The 23,379-nt window shown below is 40.8% G+C and overlaps 5 protein-coding genes across 5 annotated transcripts; 2 read left to right on the top strand and 3 right to left on the bottom strand.

Moving 5' to 3' along the window:
- Positions 1-5,299: 5,299 nt before the first annotated feature.
- On the top strand, positions 5,300-7,195 carry INS49_012804 (uncharacterized protein; the record flags this gene model as incomplete). Its single annotated transcript, XM_043173506.1, has 6 exons — positions 5,300-5,398; positions 5,461-5,519; positions 5,771-5,931; positions 6,106-6,173; positions 6,354-6,489; positions 6,603-7,195. The coding sequence occupies 6 exons, from the start codon at positions 5,300-5,302 to the stop codon at positions 7,193-7,195; spliced, it is 1,116 nt and encodes a 371-aa protein (XP_043022803.1).
- Positions 7,196-7,485: 290 nt separating this feature from the next.
- INS49_012805 (uncharacterized protein) lies at positions 7,486-10,674 on the bottom strand (the record flags this gene model as incomplete). Its single annotated transcript, XM_043173507.1, has 1 exon — positions 7,486-10,674. The coding sequence occupies one exon, from the start codon at positions 10,672-10,674 to the stop codon at positions 7,486-7,488; it is 3,189 nt and encodes a 1,062-aa protein (XP_043022804.1).
- Positions 10,675-14,888: 4,214 nt separating this feature from the next.
- INS49_012806 (uncharacterized protein) lies at positions 14,889-17,843 on the top strand (the record flags this gene model as incomplete). Its single annotated transcript, XM_043173508.1, has 5 exons — positions 14,889-15,854; positions 15,978-16,028; positions 16,202-16,690; positions 16,769-17,355; positions 17,435-17,843. 5 exons carry the CDS (start codon positions 14,889-14,891, stop codon positions 17,841-17,843), a joined length of 2,502 nt encoding a protein of 833 aa, XP_043022805.1.
- Positions 17,844-18,133: 290 nt separating this feature from the next.
- On the bottom strand, positions 18,134-18,808 carry INS49_012807 (uncharacterized protein; the record flags this gene model as incomplete). Its single annotated transcript, XM_043173509.1, has 1 exon — positions 18,134-18,808. One exon carries the CDS (start codon positions 18,806-18,808, stop codon positions 18,134-18,136), a length of 675 nt encoding a protein of 224 aa, XP_043022806.1.
- A 585-nt stretch (positions 18,809-19,393) lies between these two features.
- INS49_012808 (uncharacterized protein) lies at positions 19,394-19,788 on the bottom strand (the record flags this gene model as incomplete). Its single annotated transcript, XM_043173510.1, has 2 exons — positions 19,394-19,399; positions 19,456-19,788. The coding sequence occupies 2 exons, from the start codon at positions 19,786-19,788 to the stop codon at positions 19,394-19,396; spliced, it is 339 nt and encodes a 112-aa protein (XP_043022807.1).
- Between the last annotated feature and the right edge of the window lie 3,591 nt (positions 19,789-23,379).

Below are 23,379 nucleotides of genomic sequence, written 5' to 3' on the forward strand. Positions count from 1 at the left end.
TAATATTATATTATATAAATAAATATAACGTAGTTTATTAATAAGTAGCGAATATTAATAAGTAATGAATTTTCGCAACTTTACTTAACTTCAGCTAATATTAACACTACCTTAAGGCTAATAAATAAATAAAAAGTTAACATTAATTAATGCTAATTACTTTTAATTCCTTATTTTTAATTAATTTAATTAATTTAAAGTAATTAATATAAGTGTAATATAGGTTTAAGATAAGCAACTTTTAATAAGAAACCCGCATTTTATACTAAATAATGCTAACTATACCATTAAAAACGCAATCCACTGCAAACCATTAAAATAAATATATTTACACCATTTAATACCAACTAAGCTGGATTTACTATAATATAATTAAAATTTAATTAACTTAACCCTTCTTTATCTTTCTCATAAGTTTTTACATTATGCCTAATCTCGCCGTAATTACCATACCATTATTTAATTAATTCATTGCAAATCGCCTCCTTAGCACCACCACTCATTTTACCAACCAGCCGCTTCCCCTTTTATTTCTCTTAAATAAAAGCTTAAAATTCCTTAATAATAAATGCTCCTTTAAGCTATACTTAAGTTCTTTTAGCCCTTTAACATTTATAAATACTATATTAACATCCTTAAAAATATAAACCCAATTCTTTAAAATAATAAATTTATATGCCATTACTTATATACCCTTCGCCATTTAATTAATAACCTTTATAATTAATATAAAAAAGCTCCCTTAATAAATAGAAATCCTGCCTTTAATAAAGCTTAATTGCTTAATAATTTACTAAGCATTAAATAATATTTAAGACTCTTAATGCTAAGGAAAGATAAGAAGGGTTTATATAAGAGTTTATAAGCATACATTAAGCCTAAAAATAATAAAATCCAGGTCTTAAGGCGAAATTTCAACTCCTTTAAACGCTGCCTTAATATTATCCTTCTTAAAAGTCTTATTATAAGCTACCATAAACGCAAAAAAAAACTTAAACTTAATAATATATTTAATAAACGCTTAAATAAAAAGATTAATTTAATTGCTATATGCATGCTTTAAAGGCAAGTATAATGCAATATTTAATAGCTAAAGTAAATAAGAAAAATATAGCAGCATGCTAATAAAAATAATATTATTATCCTTATAATATTAATTAAACTTAGCTAACATATAACTTTTATAACCATTTAATATTAACATTTAATATATACCCTTTATTTATTACTTAATATGCTTATTAAAATGCTAAATTCATTTCAAACCAATCTCATTATTTATTCATTTATTTAAAATAAGTTTAATAACTTAATTATTTAAAAAACCCAACTTTATAGCCCAGCTTGCAAGGTAATAAGCGCCTTAAATAATTATAAACAATAAGATATACCAACCCTTTATATTAATACATTTAATAATTATAGCTTATTTCCAGTTATTAAGCTAAATTAATTTAGCCTTTCCATACTTATTAATGCATATAACTATTATTAACGCAGTAATTATGCCTATTATAAAGCTAGTTTCATTAAAGTTATAAAGATTATCATTTATAATCCCATACTTAGCCATTATATTGCAAAGCAGCCTAAATTAATTCTTAATAATCTTTAAATCTTTGCAAAGGGCCCTTTAATAATTATAAAAATAATTAAACTTGGTCTTAAGAGTAGGTTATAAATCCATAAAGCATTAAGCTTAGTGCTTATTAATAGGTTTAATATCATGCAATGCTAATAAAAAGTTAGCTATATTTTTTATATTAAAAAGTTACAAAGGGAATCCTTAAGCATCTTACTTAATAATATATTAAATGAATATTTGCTCTTTAATTTAATTAAGTTTATGCATATTAATGCATAATCTTTTGCAAAAGCATTATTAATTTATCCTATAGCAAAGTATAATTTTAAGAATATAAAAGATCTTAATAGCTTAAGTTATAAGCAGGGATTTTATATTATTTTTTTTTAATTTTTAAATTACTTAAATAGCTAAAAGGATTTTATCTTTTTTAAACAAAGAATATATTAATAATTATTAATTTTTAATGTATTAAATGTTTAAATAAGTGGATTAAAGCGAAATTAATGCAAAAAACTAAGATGTAATTAGCATTAAAATAAAACCCCTTTATTAAAAGTTAATTACTTTAAACTTTAATGCAACTACTTTTAATTACTTTAAATTAATTAAATTAATTAAAAATAAGAAATTAAAAGTAATTAACATTAATTAATGCTAACTTTTTATTTATTTATTAGCCTTAAGATAATGCTAATATTAATTAAAGTTAAGTAAAGTTACGAAAATTTACTATTTATTAATATCCGCCACTTATTAATAAACTACGTTATTTAAAAATAAATGAAATTTAAAATATATAATATATAATATTATTATAATAAAATATTAATAATTTATATATTTTAAAAATATTAATTAATATATAAAATATAAATTTTAATTTATAATATTAAATTAAAAGAATAATTATTATTTTAATTAATTAATATTAAATTAAAAAAATAATAATTATTTTAATTAATTAATAAATAATAAAAAATATAATTAATTATAATTTAATTTATTATATATAATTTTAAATAATAATTATTTAATTTTTTATAAATTAATATTATATTATTTTTAATATTTTATATATTTTACATTAATATTATTAAAATATTATAATTAAAAATATTTTAAATTATTAATTATTTAATTTAATGTTTTAAAAATATATATTATTTATTAAATTAAATATTTAAAATTAAAAAATAATTTTATTTATATAAAATAAAATAAGTAAAATAAGTAAAATAAGTAAAATAAGTAAAATAAGTAAAATAAGTAAAATAAGTAAAATAAGTAAAATAAGTAAAATAAGTAAAATAAGTAAAATAAGTAAAATAAGTAAAATAAGTAAAATAAGTAAAATAAGTAAAATAAGTAAAATAAGTAAAATAAGTAAAATAAGTAAAATAAGTAAAATAAGTAAAATAAGTAAAATAAGTAAAATTAATAAAATTAATATAATTAATATAATTAATATAATTAAAAAAAATATTAAATAAATATTATATATAATAAATAAAGAATTTTTAAAATAAATATATTTTTAAAATATAATTTAAATTTAATATTATTTAAATAAAATAAAATTTATTTAATTATATTAAAGAATTTAAAACTTTATTTTAAAAAATTTAAAATTTAAATAAATTATTAAAATAATATATTAATTTTTAAAATATATAATTAATAAAATATTAAATTTTATTTATAAATAATTAATAAAATAATTATAAATTAATGAATATAATTTAAAATAAATATTATTAATTTAATTTAAAATATTAATTATATAATAAAATAATTTTTAAAAAATTAATATTTATTAATAAAATATATTTTAAATTTTAAAAAGTATTTATATTATTATATTATTATATTATTATATTTATATTATAATATATATTTAAAATTTTAATATTTAAATACATAATATTATTATTTATATTTTTATAATATAAATAATTATTTAAATATATTAAGAATTATTAATTATTTTAAATAATATTAAATTTAAATTATTATTTAAAATAAATTTTATTTTAAAAAAATTTATTTATTATATTTAATAATTATTTTTATAATTACTTTTAATTTTATTAATTTACTTTATTAATTTATTTTTATATTAATTTAAAATATATTTAATAAATTAAATAATTTTATAATTTAAAAAAATTATAATTATTATATATTTATAAAAATAAAAATAAATTATTTTAAAAAATTATAATTTTATATTATTTATTTTAAATAATTTAAATATTTAAATTATATAATAAAAATACTTAAATATAATTCTTAAAAATATTAATATAAAAAATATAATTTAATATTAATTTATAAAAATAAATTAAATAATTATTATTATTTTAATTTAATAATAAAATTTAAAAAATATAAATATATTTATAATTATATTTAAAAATTATAAATTTTATTTTAAAAAAATTCTTTTTTTAATAAATATTAAAATAAAAATTATAAATAAAAAAATAAATAATAATAAAAAAATATTTTTTTTTAAAAAGAATTTAAAATAATTATAAAATATTATATTTTATATTATTTATATTTAAAAATTATATATATATATTATTAATTATTAAAATAAATATTATATTTATAAAAAGATTTATTTAATATTTTGTATTTTATTAAATATTTAATAAAATAATATTATAATTAAACTTTATTTTATTTATTTATTTATTATTTTTATTTATTTATTTATTTATTTATTATTTATTTATTTATTTATTTATTTTTATTTATTTATTTATTTATTTATTTATTTATTTATTTATTTATTTATTTATTTATTTATTTATTTATTTATTTATTTATTTATTTATTTATTTATTTATTTATTTATTTATTTATTTATTATTTATTTATTTTTATTTATTTATTTATTTAAAAATTATTTTTTAAAAAAAAAACTATAAAAATTGCTTATAATATAATTTAAACTCGGGGCTTATAGGCCTTAGGGTGGATGTGGAAGCTAGGGGTGGGCGTAGTGACCAATTTGAGGTTTGTGAACACTGTCAGCTCGAGACCGCCGTAGGCACCCTCCATCTAGACCATCTATGGACGGGGATCTCTGTCGAGCTTCCCCGCGGCGGGGACTTTGTTCTGTTTACCGCGAGGCGCACTGACGCTGATCGCCGGTCGCCTGCTCCAAAGATCTCAAGGACCCGACCACCCAGATCGGCATTGTCACTCTAGATGTTAAACTCAATTTACACGGCAGCACCGCGTGTTGCAGCCGACCCGGGCGTGTGGCCGAGCGCACGCTCGTAGGGCCGTTTCACGGCGCGCTAGCGGACCGGTATTCTGACAGGGACGAGGCCCAAGTTATACTCGGCGCTAGAGGCGCGATCATCTACGTATAACCAAGACCTTTTTCTTTGTTCACGCAGTATTGCGTCTTATGTGGAGCAGTAGCCGGTTATTTTTTGAGCACGCCGTGTCCACCATGGCCTGGCCTATCCCTCGATGTTCTCACATACGCGACTCGTCCCTTGACCACGGTCGGAATTGACCCTCCCCCGCCCCCAAAGATGCTGTCAGACTCCCGTCCGAGGGGACGAATGGATGATCCAGGCCCTGACGCCGGTTTCCGTTCTCGTCACAGCAGTGGTCGGCGTGCGGATCTCGCTGCGCATCTCACGGCATGCGGGACTCTGGCTGGACGACTGGCTCATCCTCACCTCGTTAATGTTAACATGGGGCATGTACATCATCTCTGTTCTCACGCCTTCCAAGGACAACATGGCTACCGACCCTTCTATGGTCTGGCTGGAGAACACCCTTAAGGTAAGCCCGTGGGCGTGTCCCTGTTATGAAAACAGGCGTGTGAGTGACTGACCACTCCGCAGCTCCTCTGTGCCAGTCAAATGGTCTACCCAACGGCAATCATGACAGCCAAGCTTAGCATGTAAGAATTCAGGACGATAATAGAGTATATTCAAGCTATTCAAAGGAGGGAGATTTGACCCATATATATAGACAAACATTCGGCTAAGTCTTGGTCTCCCAATTAATACTAAAATAGCTAGCAAAATCGAGTCCTCGTGTTAATTATTAGTTTGTAGCTTAAAGGTAACTAAATAACGGCGTATAGGCTGCTTATAAATGGTTTATTTTAGATAGCATCCTCTCGCTCTACTGGCGGCTCTTCCCTACCAGGTTCATGAAGCGAGGCTGTATTATCCTGGCTATCCTCACGATGATGTGGTGGATCGCCGGCGTACTCATGGATATTTTTCAGTGTTCGCCTATCAGCAAGGCCTTTAAACCGGCCATGGACCCATCAGGCTGTATCGATCAGAATGCGTATTGCATGGGCAGTAAGTAGTTTTCGTTCAAAATTTCAAATCTCAGCCACGTGTGGTTTGTTCCTCAATGGCCCTCTCAAGACTGCAAATCCTGAGATAGGCTGTACCCACTCTATGGCCTACTCCTCACATCCTCGTACGAAACTTCTCCCAAAGTACTTTAATAACTGACTTTGGATGCCGCAGTGATCATCCCCAATGTCTTGATGGACATGGTCATCTTGTGTCTGCCGACGTTCGAGGTCTCCAAGCTGGTAAGCAAATTCCAGACAATGGTCTTCACCCTCGGATGGAGTCTCATCTGCAATTCGAACCCCCTGTACTATTTTCAAGAGCATCGAAAGCACTTGGTTTGCCGCTGCTTGTGAGACTGTTGGCTTCGGGCAAGTTGCGCGCTTTCCGCTTTCTTGATAACCAATTCTCAAACCCTGCAGCACCTCCCCCGTAGCCAAAGATTCGCCCTGGCGGGCGTGTTCCTACTAGGCGCCGCCGTCACCTCCGCAAGTGGCATCAGAATGCACTACCACCTCAAGCTGGTAGAAAGCGGCGAAGGGAACTATGACTTCACCCGTGAGCTCTTCCTCCCTCAGGACGTCCCACCCCGGCATAGACGTGTGGTGCCGCACCACAGACTGTTTCAAGACTGACCGAGTGACTGACTTTTGATGCCACCGCCGAAACAGTGGGCCTCCTCAAACCTCAGCTGTGGCTAACACTCGAGCCCGACATGGCCGTCATCTGCGCCTGCCTGCCCGTAATGCGGCCGCTGATCACCATGATCCTGGCCTCGCCCCTCTACCGCTCCATCGCGTCGCACCTTACAGTCGGCAGGAGCAGCATACGCAGCAAGGGCGCGAGCGCGGGGACCAGCAGCAGCAGCAGTAGCAGCCAGGGCGCCGGGTATAACAAGCACGCCGCGCTCAACACGATAGGCGGGTCGTCGGTGCCCGGCAGCAAGGGCGCGGCGGGCCACCATCACGTCAGGGAGAAGAGCCAGGGCAGCGGCACGACCAAGTACACCATGTCGTCGTTTGAGTCGCTCGAGTACCTCCGGGACGAGGACGTCGAGGCCGGGCGCCTGGTCCCGGATGGCCGCGGGTGGTCCTGGCATGGCGACCTTGGCATTGGGCACCAGGCCCAGGTGAGCAGAAGCCAGAGCGTGGTGATTGACGAGGTCCCGATAGGTGCGATATTCGTGAAGACGGTCGTCGATTGCAGGGACACGACAGGTGATCCGTCACCTGTCGGGCAGATGAGCCAAACGCGGAGTTCATGATGCTTGTCCTTGTCGTGTATTTTCTTTCATTTGGTGTACAAAGACATAAGTGTTGAGTTAGGTAGACTGATATACTGGGTAATAATGGAGATGAAATATCCCTCGCTTCAAATGGTACAGTCCCAAAGAGCGCCTTAGATGTCTTACTTTCGACGCCGCCCAGACACCTGAGGTACATTGCAAACGCCAAACACCAATGCTTACACAGAGTTCCGGCTGTATGTGCCACATAGTGCCTCGCTGTATCCAAAAACAAGTAAAACAAGACATAAACTCCCCTTGTTATCTTTTCACCATATATTTTGCGCCTCTGGCTCGGACTCCTCTCCGTCCGGGTCCTCATGTATGGTGAAATTTACGCCCGCGGGTACGTCATCATCCTCAAGTGCTCGTGTCATTTCTCTCCCATCGCCCCCAGCAGGTACTCGCCATGCCCTTTGGGTGCTGGGGTACTCCGAAGGCTGTGAAGAGACATCGCTTCTATCGTCATCGTGGTCTCCGTCGCTGGCAACGTCGCGCGGGTCCAGGTTCTCCCCATCTGACATGTTGTCCTCAATGCCTGGCCAAGGGATGTCTTCTGCTCCTTGAGGCTGCGAAGATTGGTTCTGTGCCCGATGATGTTGCGAATGCCCGGCAGAGTGGTGGTGCCCATCTGAGCCACTTTCTAGATCATCAAGCATGTCTGCTTCGTCTTCATAAACGTCCACGTCAGGGTCGTCTTCGTCTGGCACGTCGCCATCACTCTCCTCGCCGTATGGATCCGTCGAGCTGCCTCGGTCGTCGTCGAAATCCATCATCCCATCGTCTCCATGCACATGGTAACTCCGGTTAGGGTGGAGCCCTTGAGGTGGGAATTCTGGGGGTGCATTGCTGTAGGGAGTCATGTAGGCCATGGGCGTTGGGCGGCGATCTCCTCGGATTGGCTGCTCGGGGAGTGCATGTTGGAAGGGCATGGGATTCACGCTTGGACTGCGGCTGTAGGACCGATTACTCCAACGCGGTGTGTTATGCAGCCGGAGTGAAGGCGAACGAGTGTTTCGGTGTCTGTGTTTGGTGACCATGGCCACTGCTGGAGCGTTGGAGACCAGGGACACGCGAGGGCTAGGGCGGCCGGTAACAAGAGGCGACGGGTGCCGTTGGTAACTAGGTCCAGCGACGGTGGGCATGATGGCGAAGGAGGACATTCGACGGCTGCTGCGTGCGGGAGAGTGTATGGTTGGGGCGCTCACTGGCGGCATAGAACCAGTTCGCACAAATGGTGGCCTGGAGCGTTGACGCTCTCTCTGAGTGAATGGAGATTGCCCTCTGGCCATCATCGGACTCATCATCGATGTGCTTAGATGCGAAGGCACTGTGAAAAATTGCTCCGTCGACCCGTCTGTTGTCCGCGACATGTTGATCGCCTTCTCGTGTGACTGCTGAAGGCTCATGACAGACTGTCGAGCACTGGGAGGGTCGTCAAGGCGCGCGTTGAATGCCCAGTACTCCTCCAGTGCATCGGCCTCGGGGACCTCGAAACTGCCATTGGTTGTCTGCGAGTCTGAATAGACGCGATCGAGTTCCCGAAGCTTCTGCCAAGTCCAGCCAGGATTGGCACCAAGGAAGTTCAAGGAATGATTGTCCTGGAGATACGCTTCGGGTTGCGTAATGTAAAGCCGATGCAAACCCGTAGCTTTCATGACTACGCTGTCCATCAAGAACATCGCGGTCCATAGCGTAGGGGTCAGCAGCTCCGGAGGCGACAGGAATCGAAGCCGAGAATCCTTGTGTACTTTGCGCAGAGGCACCCAGGATTGCTGCAGCCCAAAGAACCTATGCACTCTGGTGTCTGAGCCGCATGGAGACTTAGGGCTGGCAGGATGGGGACTCATCCGCAGAATGTCCTGGAAGGCGTTTCCGATGGCAATCTGCACGCTGCGAGAGTCGGCACCCCGGACTTGGACTTGCTTGATCAGACCGCGGCTCTTGAGGCGCTGATCAATTAGCCTGCCCGGAGCACAAGCTCTAGGCAACAGCCATCCCGTGCCCTGCCCAACCCATTCATCATACGACGCCAGTCCTTGGGGCTCTGGGGTGGCTCTGCTGTTTGTGTTTGGCCCTGGCGTCCACTCATCTCGTCCGCCAGACGAGCGAGAGTTCTTGAAATCATGTGCTTCTAACCAAATTCCCTTGAGAGGGAATGGCAGAAACACCACTTCTAGTTCCCAAGGAGAGGTGTAGGACGGCAGTGCAGATGCTTCGAGTTGATTGACCCGAGCTTGTAATACCTCGAGCTGGCTGGCCAGAGCAGCACGCTCAGCAGCCCGCACTGTGGCATTGGATGACAAGGACACATCGCTGACAGTGGCGTCGTCATCACGTTGGGTGATGCGACGTGTGCTGGCAAGGCTGGCGGTATCATCATTCAGCCTCTTCTCGGCATCATCCATGCGTGTCTCGAGCTCTGTCACTCGAAGATCAGTCACGTCATGTTTGTCCGAGCATTCCTCATGAGCCGTCAAGTAAATCGATCCAGTCTCCAGTTTGTCAAGTCGCTGGTTGTGGTCCTCGACAGTGTCACTCAGGTTTCGCAGAGCATCGTTCCTGTGGCCAGGAGATGAGATTGAGATACCAGGGCTTGTGCTCTGCACCTGGGAGGGTCCTGGTTTCGGAGTAGCTGCCCCAGACGGAACGGTGATGGCGTCGTCACAGATTTGGCCATCCAGGTTGGTTTCAGGCGTGACACCGGTGCCTTTGCCGGCCTGCGCGACTTCCTTGGTTGGGGTCACACTACTTAGTGTGTTAAGGCCCACCCCGTGGAATGGCCGTAAATATCTCATTTGGCTGGACGCCGTGGTAGAAGCCGACTGCGAGTCTGGGATCAGACACTGCGATGGAATGGGCGGGAGCGGTGTTGGGCATCCTTGGGTGGAAGGCACATTCCTCCAGCTCAATGTATCCGGCATGGAATCACTATCATGTGCCGGAACAGGTGGTTTTACCGGCGGTGGAGGTGCGCAAAATCCCATGTTGGACGCGAAGGAATCAAAATTGAGTGCAGCGAAGTCCATGGCGGCTCCTGCAAGGCTGGACGGCATCTGGAAAGAAGCAAAATCCTGGACAGGACTCAGCGGGGCCCTGTTTGACCTTGGCTTCTCATTCTCCTGTCCTGGCATGTTGTCCATTACCGGCGCAGCGGGCGCTGCTGTGACCTGGGTGTGGTTTCCATCGTCGTGAAAGCAGGCGTGGTGCGAGCACATGCACCAGCCGGCCTGGTCCGCAGCGTTGAGTCCTGCGCCGGCGACCTGGCGTCCCCAGAAACGGCGACAGCCGCATTTTGGGCCGTTGGGCCCATGGCTCAGGTCGACAAAGTTGCATGGACCTCCAGGCAGACCAGGACTTGCAGGAGGGGGTGTATTCCTCGGAGCGCCGCCGTCATTGAAAATGTTAAAATGGGAGAAGCTGCCATCCAGGGGTGGAGGGAACGGAGTAGCGGCCATTGAGCACGGAAGAGCTCATGTCTTTAACCAGCGATCTGGCGGATCAAGTAACATTGGAAGCGCCGACGACGTGCGAACAGCTATGCGCGGGCGTCGGGATCGAGACCGGTGCGACGAAGTCGGGCCTCGAGGACTCGAGGCGAGCGGGAGCGAGTTGGGTAGTTCGAGGTAGATATGGGCGATTGAAGCGACACGAAGCTAGGCGGCAGCGAGCGAATAGGCGGAGCTAAGAGGGCATCTCGCTATATCTATGCTGCAGCAAATGTCAGTCTCGCAGTCGCAAACCCAACGCCTGGTGGTCCGGCCCATGCGGCGGCCAAAGAGATCCCTAGGCAGATACTGACACATTGGAAGGGTGAAGCCTGGGAGATGCTGCGGCGGAATGTGGCGACGCTGGATATTTATACGCGGCAATGCGCTGACGAATTTTGGAAACGAGGCAGAGGATGGCGCATGCGATGGCAGGTTGGGATTGTTCGCTCAAGAGGAGAAGGCGAGGCGTGAGATGGGTGGGATGGGGGATGGGGATGTGGAACGGGGGTGGACAGGTGGAGGGGGGTGGGGGGTAGCACAACCTTGGAAGTGCAGGTGCGAGTCTGCAACGAACCCAGCTGCTGCTCCCTCCCTCCAAGGTGTGGATGGTGGTGGTGGATAGCTGTCCCGGTCACAACATCAGCGAAACGCACTCACTCACTCACTCACTCCCTCCCTCATCCATGCATGACATACGCAGACCGTCCAAAGCCCCCTCGCATAATTAGGGCCATACTTAGGGCCATAATTAGGGCGTCAACAAGCGACAGCAAACACACGAACAACAGAGAGAGAGACTCGACCCCGACAAGACATACTGCAGCCCAACGGCGACTCCCTGCATTGCCCTGACCGAAGGACCCCACCGCCAACGCACCCACTGCCGCTCACTCTACAGCAGACACGCGTCGGGGCCTGATCCTATTGGCCCGACACGCCTGCCGTGTCAGGTTCGTGTAAATGTGCAGCCCGCCAGGTACACTTAAGTGCCAACCCTCCTGGCCCCTCACTCTCTTCTCATATCAGCATCTGTGTCGCCCCGCAAAACTGTACCTGCGATCCTGCATCCCCTTTCACGCTCAGAGACTATCAACACGTCCGCCTCATCACATTACCGCCTGCTTGTGTGTGACTCCGACTAATAATAGCCGGGCCAGAGATGCACTTTGGCATTCGCAATTTCAATCACTTCTTCACACCTAGCCATGAACAGGCACCCAACCCAATTATTTGAACCAGCCTTGGGTTGTAGTTTACAGCCCACGCAGGCCTGCTGAGATTCAGTGCATACAGGGCCCACATCCGATGACAGCCTCACACTTACTTCCTTGGGGTCCAAGCCCAAATATCACGCCTCGCCACCACTCGCCAAAGTAGGGCGGTGGCCAGCAAGAATTTATCCCCAACAGCTAAACCAGGCGGCTATTTTCATTACTCTAGAACATCACACAGGCTCACACCCGTGGTTGCAAGCATGAGCCAGGGTTAGGGGAAGGTGCAACAGCAGTGCTCAGGGAATGAATTAGGTACTTTACCGCTGCGCATGTATCCACACCGAGTTCTGCCCACCATCCTGGACATTTCACCTGTGCAGACAGGCAGATAGGTGACGATTCTGTCCTTGTTATGTCATGAAGAGGCCCGTGTGTCTATTGACGAGTACATATGCAGCCTGTTGTGAGTCACCCTTCAGCACGTAATCCGGCGCCATCCAACAGGGCCAACTCTGGTCAAACTCAGTATTTCTTGAATCAGACAAGCGTCTGAGATACTTCGACCCGAGTGGCCTACCTTGTCTGACGCAAGGGCAAGGTACCTTGGCTGCACCTCGAAATGTGTAGATATCTACTTCAGAGGCTTGGAGTGGTCTGCAGAATACCACCTTTGGTTCAGCTCCCTAGGGTCCACGGCTATAAGTTCATAACACAATAGACACACCGGGATTCACGGCGTCCAGATTTGTCAGGGCTGCGTACGAGACTGACGCACGATTAGGACTTGATCGACAGCGTGAGGGTGCAGTGATAGTTATCCACTGGTGTCGGTCACAACAACCAAATGCCTCAAAAATCAAGCGCCACGAGCAAGGCGGGGCGTGAAAGCCTAGGACCGTGTCCAGAAACTCTGCTGCTATAGACAAATTCCTATGTGCACTGTCACAATCACCCGCTACTGACTTCCGTGCGTCTTGATTTCAGACTGTTCCAAAGTCTGCGCAAATCGAGAGCCAGGCTTCCTGACCGCGATTGCCTCCTCGCAGGCAGAGCAGTAGTGCGTGGAGGTGTGCACCCCTGTAAAGAGGCCCGAGATGTACAAGAAGCTAAATAGGAATGCGAAAGAAGTCCACGCCCTGCATCGTCTTGTCAGCCCGGCCGTTTGAATGCGCACCTGTGCAGCATGGGTCTTGTGCTCAACGCAACCCGCCACTACGTGACGGCTTGTGAAAAAAGGACAGGTCATCTTACACGTCTTCCTTCCTCGCATGCTTCTCAGACCTGGTTTTGACTCTGCTGTGGCAGAAAGGACAGTCTACCCAGGCTTCATTCTTTCCAAGGTGCTGGAGCTCGAGTGGGTTGTCCTGGTCGTTGCCTGCGACGCTGTGCTTGCCGCCGGTAGACGACAATGTCGTCGTCTCCCTTGATAGTAATGAGATTCAAGGACCTCGATTTTAACTGAGTATCGGGTGATCGAGCTTACACTGTGATGCTTGGATCTGCCTTCTGATATTCTGCCATCGTCTTTTGGACGGTTTTCTCAGTCTGCTTGGCACTCGCCTGCGTCATACAAGGGTTCACAATGACTGCTTTGTGTATCGTACAAAACTGGGGGCACGCCAAAGTCCAGGTTTTGACCTCAGTCATGGAGAGTGCCCCTAGCTATTATATCTAATGCAGAAAGTTGGACAAGCGTCCACTGATCTCGCCTCCGTGGCAATGCTCAGGCCGCAGCTTGCGAGAACTAAGTCTCGAGGTGGTGTTGATGGGGATCCTTTGACAATCTGTCCCAGGTCACAATGGTCAGGCGGTCCAATACAATACCCCAAGGCAGACTAGTGTCTTGGCCGGCACGAATGTGTCCATTTGCAGCAAGTTGTGGCTGTGTTGGAGGCAAAATGGTAGAGTGCTGTTGTGCCACGACCACTCAATCTTGCCTGCGCCTTCGCTGACTTGGCTCAAATGGGAATGTTGCAGAAAGCCCACCAATGGTTTCCCGGTGCTGAGCACTCAGTCGAGAGCAAGTAACCCACCTATTTGAGCAGCTGCACTTGGATGATGGAAATTGTGTGAGCAACGTGTTGGAAGTGCAATCAAAGTCTCTCAGCAGGGGCATCAAAGCCGGTTCCTATTAGTGCTTACATAGAAGATCATCTTGTACCTATATCAACGCTACGCCCCCAGGCACTGCCCATAATGGTCTACCCTGGCAGTTTTGCAAGATGAGCGAAAACGTCTGCAAGGGTCCAGCAAAACTGAGAGTTGACGTTGGCAAATTGATGAAACAACGTCATGTGACTCCGCAAGTATTTACGGACACTTGGATTTCCACGAGGCCACTTGCAAGAACATGTCTAGTCTCCTCGAATCCAAGCACCTGGACAAGTCCAGCGTCCTACAGTAAGTCGTTATCCACTGTGCCTTTGGAGCAGCTTCTCCTATTTGTTAGCGAACTGAAAGAAAGTCTCTCTGAGGCTCGCATGCAGATGGCAGAGTAAGTGTATGCCCGAATCAATTCGCAGATTGAAATTGAGGCTCCTTACTACTACGAAGTAGTTCCGAGGTTGAGAAAGGGCGGACATGCATGGGTTCAGGGTTTAGTTGTCCTGGTCTGTCCCGGTGGCAAGCGTTACGAGTTCGGATCCACCGAAACCCTAGGTGACGAGCGCATAAGGCTCCAGCAATCTTTGTGGCTGTTGGTCGTGGTTGTACAATTTGGAGACCTTGTGAATACCTTAATTCCTTGGTACGACGGATAGTGCACGGTACATATCAGTCACTTGGGGGCTTGGGCGATCGCCCAGCTGGGCGGAGCGGGGGCGACCACTTCACACTTACAACATCAGCTCACCCTGCTCGCCTCTAGGAGACCAAGGTCAACAGCATACCACCAACGGCAGGGAGCTATTTGAGATCAAGCATCTGAATCATCTTCACGTCAAGGCCCCTCGAGCCCATGTGATCACAATGACCTGGGCCACCTCCGCCCCCGCCGCGGGCGTCTCCAGGGCCCAGCTGAACGAAGTTATCCGGGCGATCCATAAAACCCCTATTATTGACAATCACGCTCACCCGCTGCTCAAGCCAGAGGCCCTTGCTAAGTATCCTCTGATCTCCATCACGACCGAGGCATCAGGAGACGCCATCCATGCAGCATTCACGAGCTTGTCACACCTCCGCGGGGTAAAGCAGCTGGCTCACGTGCTTGACTGCGCGCAGACGTGGGAGGCCGTCGTAGCTGCCATCGAGCAGAGGCGGCTGGAGGACTACGATGACTGGATAAGTGAGTGTCTGGACGGAATCGAGACGATCCTTGTGGATGACGGTCTGGATGCACCTGATGATGCGTATGACTACGAATGGCACAACTCATTCACGCGGAGCGGATGCAAGCGCATCGTGAGGATCGAGACCGTGGCAGGGCGCATCATCCAGAAGCATGCCTCTGAGTTCAAGGAGGGTGATAACTCCGAGGATGTGTTTGACCGAGCGATTGAGGAGTTCGATGCCGAGATCCGAAGAGCCCTCGAGGACCCAGAGGTGGCAGGCTTCAAGAGCGTGATATGCTACCGCACGGGGTTGGACATACCGGCCGTGGTCGACCTGACGGTTGCGAAGGCCTCCTTCGACGAGATCGTGACAGGCTATGCTGGGCCGGCTGAGCTGGCGAGGATTCAGCACCCAGGTCTCAATGACCTCCTGGTCCACCGAGCAGCTGCGCTGATCAGCGAGATGCCCGGCCGGGAGAGGAAGCCGCTGCAATTCCATACTGGACTGGGAGATAACGATCTCACGCTCGCCAAGTCGTCCCCGGCGCACCTGCAAGAGTTCATCCGGACATATCCCAAGGTTCCGATCGTGCTGCTACATGCCAGCTATCCCTTCGTACGCGAACTTGGTTATCTTGCGACGGTATATGCGAATGTGTACGCTGTGCGTTCTACCACTCTCTTTTTTGTAAAATCATATTGGGAATTACGTTTATCAGTGATCCTCAAGCCCAAGCAATTCTAAGATTGTCTGACTCGGATTCTTCTGACTGCAATCGATGGGCAGGACATTGGCGAAATCTTCCCCTTCGTCAGCCAAGACGGCCAGGCGAAAGCGGTGCGCCAGATCTTAGAGCTCTGCCCATGGTCCAAGATAATCTGGTCGACCGATGGTCACTGGTTTCCCGAGACTTACGCACTCGCCATACTGCAGATTAGGGAAGTGTTGGAATCAGTTCGTCTGGCCCCATGCTCTCCACCGAGCAAAGAAAAACACTGACCGCGCGCCAGGTTTTGTGCGACTATGTCCGCAAAGGGGCCATGGGCTGGAAAGCCGCGATCGAACTCGTCCGAGACATCCTATACAAGAACTCCAACAAGCTGTACCACCTCGGTCTTTCGTTCTCAGAGTGGGAGGCGGACTATGAAGGCGATGCCGCAATGCAAGAGGAAGCGACAGACCTTGAGATCTTCACACACGTCCTTCGAGGCAAGCCGACCCCAGACTTTATCCGCATCGGTTGGACAGACTTGACGGCCATGCCCCGAATGCGCATGATCCCATTCAGAAAGCTCATCACATCACTGGAAGAGGGTAAGCCCGTAGACATTGGCATCACGAAAGCCTGCCTTGGCCTGTTGCAGCATGACTGGATGGCGCCCGGAACCAGTGCCAGTGGAGAGTATAGGCTGCACCCAGACTTCTCGTCACTGAAGAGTGGACCCATACCGGGACACTTTAGCATGTATGGCGACTTTCGCGAGAAAGATGGGTCTACAGTAAGTGGCTTGAGGAAATTGCCAACACTGACATTCTGTTGTTTGCAAGAAGGCGGGAGGTCTTACTAACGATCACAGATCTCAGTCTGCCCCAGAACGCAGTTGACAAGGGCGCAAGAACATGGGGCTCGGCAAGGCCTCGCCTTCCTGGTGGGGTTTGAAATCGAGTTCCTACTCCTTGGGCGCAGCGAATCAGGCAAGTTTGAGCCGCTGGCCAACGACGGGCATTCCTGGTCCGTGAGTCGCTTTTTCTCGGACCAGAAGATCCCCAAGCTCCTCGCGGACATAACCAGGGCATTGGAGTCGATGGAAATATTTGTCGAGCAAGTCCACGCCGAGAGCGCGCCGGGCCAGTTCGAGATCGTTCTCCCACCACTGCCTCCAGTACAGGCCGTAGACACCCTACTTCACGCCAGAGAGGTGATTGCTGCCATGGCCACGGCAGCAGGCTTCAAGTTCACGCTATACCCGAAACTGTTCCCCGATACTTGTGGGACGGCAGCGCATACTCACATCTCCGTTTCCTCGGCTGAGGGCGACAAGAAGGAGACGTATGAGCCCTTCTATGCGGGCGTCCTGAAACATCTGCGCGCGATCGCGGCGTTTACGTATAGCAACCCAGCGAGCTATGAAAGATTGGCTGATGGGGCATGGGCTGGGGGCAGGTGAGTTGGACCTTACGCTACATATTGTGGCAAAACCACCTACAGAATTAACTCCAATGATGCTGACTCCTGGGAACAGATGGGTGACGTGGGGCACACAAAACCGCGAGGCGCCACTTCGTAAGATCGAAGGCAGCCACTGGGAATTCAAATGCCTTGATGGTCTTGCCAATCCGTACTTGGCGCTGGCCTCTGTCCTCTTCGCCGGGACGAGTGGTGTAATGGCCAAGGAGAAGCTGGTCTGGCAGGACTGCGAGGTCGACCCGGCGAGCCTGACAGAGAACGACCGTAAGGAATTGAACGTCTCGGAGATGTTGCCGTCAAGCGTTGAGGAGGCTTTGCAGGCTCTGGAAGATGACGAAGAATTGACGGACTTGCTAGGCTCGGAGCTGGTGGAGAAGTACACTTCTGTCAAGCAGTTCGAGCTGAACTTCCTAGGGTCAATGAAGGATGAGGAGAGGAGGCAGTTTCTCATTGCGCGGTACTAGAAACAAAAAGTGGAACCGCCGTCTGGAGTTTAAAAAGGCAAATGAAATAATCTTATTTCCTCGGGCGTCGGGATATTGCAGAGGCTTGCTTAGCCTTCTACGAAAAGTCATCTAGCTTTCCAGCTCAGCGAAGGCTGGCACACTATAGCCTCCCATTTACTGGAATATTCGAACTATCTTTTTCATCGGGAGCAAAAGCGCAAAGGCAGAACTTGGTGGCAAAATGGCGCAAAGACGGCCAGACAGGAGAGGAGCGCCCTCCACCCTCACTCAGTCCACCTGGCTGTGAGCTATGAACTTTCCTTGGCAATAGCCTCCATCGCCTTTACATACTCGTGTACCTCCTTCGCGCCCACCAGCGTGAGATCTCTCCTCTTCCCTTCAAACACAATGTGCGGCACTGAATCAATGGCGTTGGTCACGGACTCCCTCAACGCTGCCTTCACCTCCGCCGCACCCTCGCTCTCATCCTCCACCACCGCCTTCGCTTTCTCGCCGTCAATGCCAGCCTCCACACACGCCGCGACCAACGTCTCGCGGGAGCTGGGGCTCCTCTCTTCCTCAAAGTACATCCTGTACAGCGCATCAACGAGCCTGTTGGCCGTCTCCGCGCCCGCTTCCTCCTGGAAGTACTGGATGACCCGGTGGGCCTGCAGGGTGTCGGCGATGTCGCCGCCGAAGCTGAACTTGATGCCGCTGGCCTCGCCTAGCGTGCTCATGTACTCGACGTACATTTCCATCTTCTCCTTTGACCCATCGTACTTGCGGTCTCGCTGCCAGGCGTACTTGTCCTGCGCGGGGCCGAAGGAAGGGTATAGCTGGTACGGCAGGAACTGGACCTTGAACGAGGCCTTGGAGGAGACCTCGGGTGGGAGCTGGGCGAGCGCGAGGTCGAGGCGCTTCTTGGCGAGGTATGTCCAGGGGCAGATGGTGTCAAGGGTGAAGGATATTTGTGAATTATACATGGTTGACCGTAGAGTAAGGGAATGCAGGGCAAGTTTTTGTGACGTTGTTTAATTGACTGATCAAAGCTTTATCCATCGTCAGGCTTCCGTGGTGCCGGAGCAGAGAACCGAAGTCCATGACCGGCGTCATAACTACTCGGTAGTCTGGGAGGACTCCCTGCGGGGAAGATTTTAAGGGCGGGTGGAGATCGTTGCCCGCCTTACTTGACGGCAGATATTCAGGCATGATTGGATACCAACCTGCTAGACTAGTATTAAAATGTGCCTCAAAACTAAACATGACAACGCTCAGAGGCTCGCTCTAAAAGTACACAAGATATAAGACTGTACGTAGGTGTGCAGAGCAGCACAGCATGGACAAGCGCATCACCCAAGATCCCTACTCGCAGGGTACATGGACGTTTCTGTATTTTGCTCAGCTACCGAAGACTCATAAAAACCTATTGCATTGCAGCGCGATCTGATGAGGAGTAGAAAAGAAGTGCTGGTCGTCGAAAATGCGCAAAGAAAAGTGAGAACAATTTGCACCTAGGCAGCATGACATAAATAACTAGGAGTCAGGATAATGACGATTTAAGTTAAGTTTTAAACCTAATCTCCCTCGTTTCCACTCTACCGCTTTGCCACTCGGTGATTCTCTCCATTACTCTCAGGAGAGTAAAACTCCAAAAGAGCCACTCAAATCCATACACGCTCGACTGAATGTCGCCGGGCAGCAAGGAGACCGTTTCCCTATTGGCTCTGTCTGCTAGCTGGTCACGCAGGGCTAAATGTATGCGCTCGACCTCTTTCTCCGTAAGGCCGTTCTGATCTGGCCCTGCGACGTCGCGAGAACGCGTCCAGCCCCATCCCGCGATCCAGTTTGTCGTCAGCTGTATATCCACGTCGGCGTCCTCGGCGTTCCAGTTGGGAGACACGAACAGCTCAGCAATCCGCTTTGAATTTAGGATGTCTTCTGCCTCGAGCGGTGCAGATCGCATCCTAGGAGGAACCCTCCATAAGTCTGCGGTGGCTGATGTAGGCACAGTAAAGAGTCCTTTTTCCACCATAGCATTTAAAGTTAGCTATCAAGACAGTGAAGAACTTTATGTAACTTTGGGGAGGCATAGTCCTTCATATCCCTATGACCTATCTTGAGAAATGCAGTTTAATAATAGGTCCTAAGGCGGAGACTGTTGGTAAGTACGACCCTCGCACTTAAAAGGCTACTTTAGTTATCCCCTTCGGGGCATATAGCCTCTTAGAACTTAGATAAAATAATATTAATATATAATTGCTTTCTATATAATTATTATATATATAAGAGACCTATTAATATTAATTAATAGTTATAGGTATTATAAATTAATAAGGTAAAAGAGGTAACCTTATAAGGATTTCCTTAACTTAAAAATTATATCCTTTTTATTAATAAGCGCTATATAATAATAATTGCTTCTTTAGGCTTCCCTATATTATTAAACTTTTTAAGTAAATATTGCAAAGATTAAATAAATTAAGTGGCATTTCCTATAATATTTATATATATATTTATTATTATTTAAGAGATATGCGTTTATTATGCATAATAAAACTTTATTAAAAAAAAAAACGAACTTATTATAAACCTATCTTTAACTCCTCTTTAGGACTTAGCAAAACTTAATAAAGCTTTGTTTTATTAATAAATAAAGCTTATAATTATTGTAATTGCTAAAGCTAATGCAACGCTATATTATAAGTAAGCGTAAGTTATGCATTATGCTTTTAGCTAATATAAAAGGACTTAATAATAAAAGAAAGCCTTAGTTTTTAAGGTTTAAAGGAATTAATAACTTCTTCCTCTTAATAACCATAACTTGCTCCCCATTAAACTATTATTATTAATTTACTCTTAAATATTACTTATTTTATTAATATTTCTTTATTTTATTAATTTCATTCCTTATAATATTTGCTATAAAAACTTATAAAAATGGCTAATAACGTTAAGAAGCTATTAACTCTTATTAAAGGATATATAATTAATAAAATACTTGCTTAAACTTTAATTAATTTAGCTTATTATAAATATATTAACTTAAAACTATAATTTATAACCTTTATATAAAAAGCATTAATAAAATATTTAATTACCTACTTAGCAAGTACTTTAGCAAGCTATATATAATAAAACCTTTATAATAACAACCTTTTTATTACTTATTATAAGGATTATATAATATAAATATAAGTAATATTTAAAGCATTATTAAATCCTTATTAATAATGCTTAAAAGTTTTTCTTTAAATGCAAGGCATTTATATAGGATATAATAATTAACTTATAATATTATAATTAATTATTATAATTTAAATTAAAAAAAGATTAAAATAAATTAATAATAAGCTTTATAATACCTTATTAGCCTTAAAATTAAGTATAAATAAATATTGCATATAACTTTAAAAATAATAATTATAAATATAATCCTTATAAGAATTATAAGTAAGCTTTAAATAATAATAATTATTAAAAGAATAATCCTTAAGATAACTTTTATCGCTGCCGCTAACTTTAAATGCATAATTATAAAATTTAAACTTAATAATGTAATTTATTAAAAATTAATATAGCTAATAAGGCTTATTATTATTAGCAAAAAGATAGAAATAAAGCTTATATTAAAGATATATATTATATTTAGCATAACCTTAAGCTGCCCTAAGAATATCTTTGCTAAATAAAAAATATAACCTATATAAAACTCTTTCCTTATAATATATTTTTAATAAATGCTTAAATTTAATAAAGTTAATATAATTTATAAAAATCTTTAATAATTTTTATAAGTATGTTAAGGATTTATATAATTTATTAAATAATAAAATAAAGATATTTTTTAATATTTACTATTATATTAAAATTTAGCTAAGTTAATTTTATATAGTTTTTCCTTAAATGCTTAAAGATTAAGCTAAGGCTTATTACCTTTATTTTATAAATTAAATTAATATATTTATAAAGATAAGAGTATAAAATTTAAATAAAGACCTATATAAAGTTTTATATTTAATGCTTAATAAATTATAACTTTATTAATAAGCATTAAGTAAAAATTATATTAAAAAAGATAATTTAAGAATAATAATAATTAAAGCTTATAAAGGAGTTTTTAAGCTAAAAATAGCTTTTTTTAAGTTAACTTAATTATATAAAAAGTTATTTTTAAACTTAAGATTTATAATAAAAATATAACTTAGCTATATAATTATAATTTATATTATAAATAAAGTTTTAAATTAATATTATATTAATTATAAGTATAATAGCTAAAAGTTAAAAAAAGGATAATAATTATAATTTTAAGCATTTTAAGGAAATTAAAGATTTAATTAATTAAATTTAAGCTATTTAAGCTTTAAGTAGCTAAGATTTTATAATATTAATTATAAAGCTTAAAGTAATAATGCTTATAAAGAAGAAAAAGGAGGATAATTTTAAAAGAAAAGATATTATATTTATAAGAAGGAAAAATGTTAATTAATTAAATATTTAATTAATAAGCAATATTTAATAAAAAGAAGCTACTTAATATAATATAAATATAAAGATTATAATAATAACTTTAATATTTTTTAAGTAAGTTTAAGAAATATAAGATAAATAATAAAGATAAATTTTATAAATATAAAGATAAATAAGATTAAGATAATAATTATAATAGCAATATTTATATTATAAAGGTAGGACTTAATAAGGAGGTTTATTATATAAATATTAATTTCTTAGCTAATAAAGCGTTTATATATTAAATTATGGGAAATAATATTTTTTAAATGGAAATAATTATTATAATTAGCTAATTTATTTTATAAAATAAATATAATTAAACTTATTTTTAAGGAATTTTGCTAAATATAAAAACATTATTAATATTTATAATTAAATATAAGTAATTCCTTATATTATAATAAGAAAACTTAAAGTATTAAATTAATATAATTGCTATAAGAAAGATTAAAGTTAAATTTAGTAATAGGATAATTATTAATTTATTTAATATAATTAAAGTTTTTATCTTAGTTAATTATATTAATTTTTATATTATTTAAGCATAAACCTTATTCCTGCTTTACTTAGTAAATATAAATAGGCTTTAAATATATTATAATAATATTATAAATAAAATGGTTTCCTTTAATAATATAATTATTATATTAATACTTAAAAAATAAGGTTATTTATGGTTTTTTTTAAATTAAATTATTAATGCTATATATTTCCTTTTAAAGATAAAAATAAGGAGACTTTATTATTGCTTTAAATATTTATTAATAAATTAATTATATTAAATGCTTAAAAAGGCTAGTAATTTAAATATTAATAAATAAATAATAATAGAAATTAAAAAGATATATTATTATTATTAAATAAATAAACTTATATTTAAGCGTTTTAAGTTTATATTATATAATAATTATAAATTTAATTATAAAATCTTAGTTAATATAATATACTTAAGTAAATACTTGGTTCTTTATATTATAAACTAGGCTATTGCTTTCCAAGGAGCAAAATTCTTAAAATTTATATTTATAAAGATTGCATG

The sequence above is a fragment of the Diaporthe citri genome (assembly GCF_014595645.1).
Source record: "Diaporthe citri strain NFHF-8-4 chromosome Unknown scaffold_6, whole genome shotgun sequence".
NCBI classification, from domain to species: Eukaryota; Fungi; Ascomycota; class Sordariomycetes; order Diaporthales; family Diaporthaceae; genus Diaporthe; species Diaporthe citri.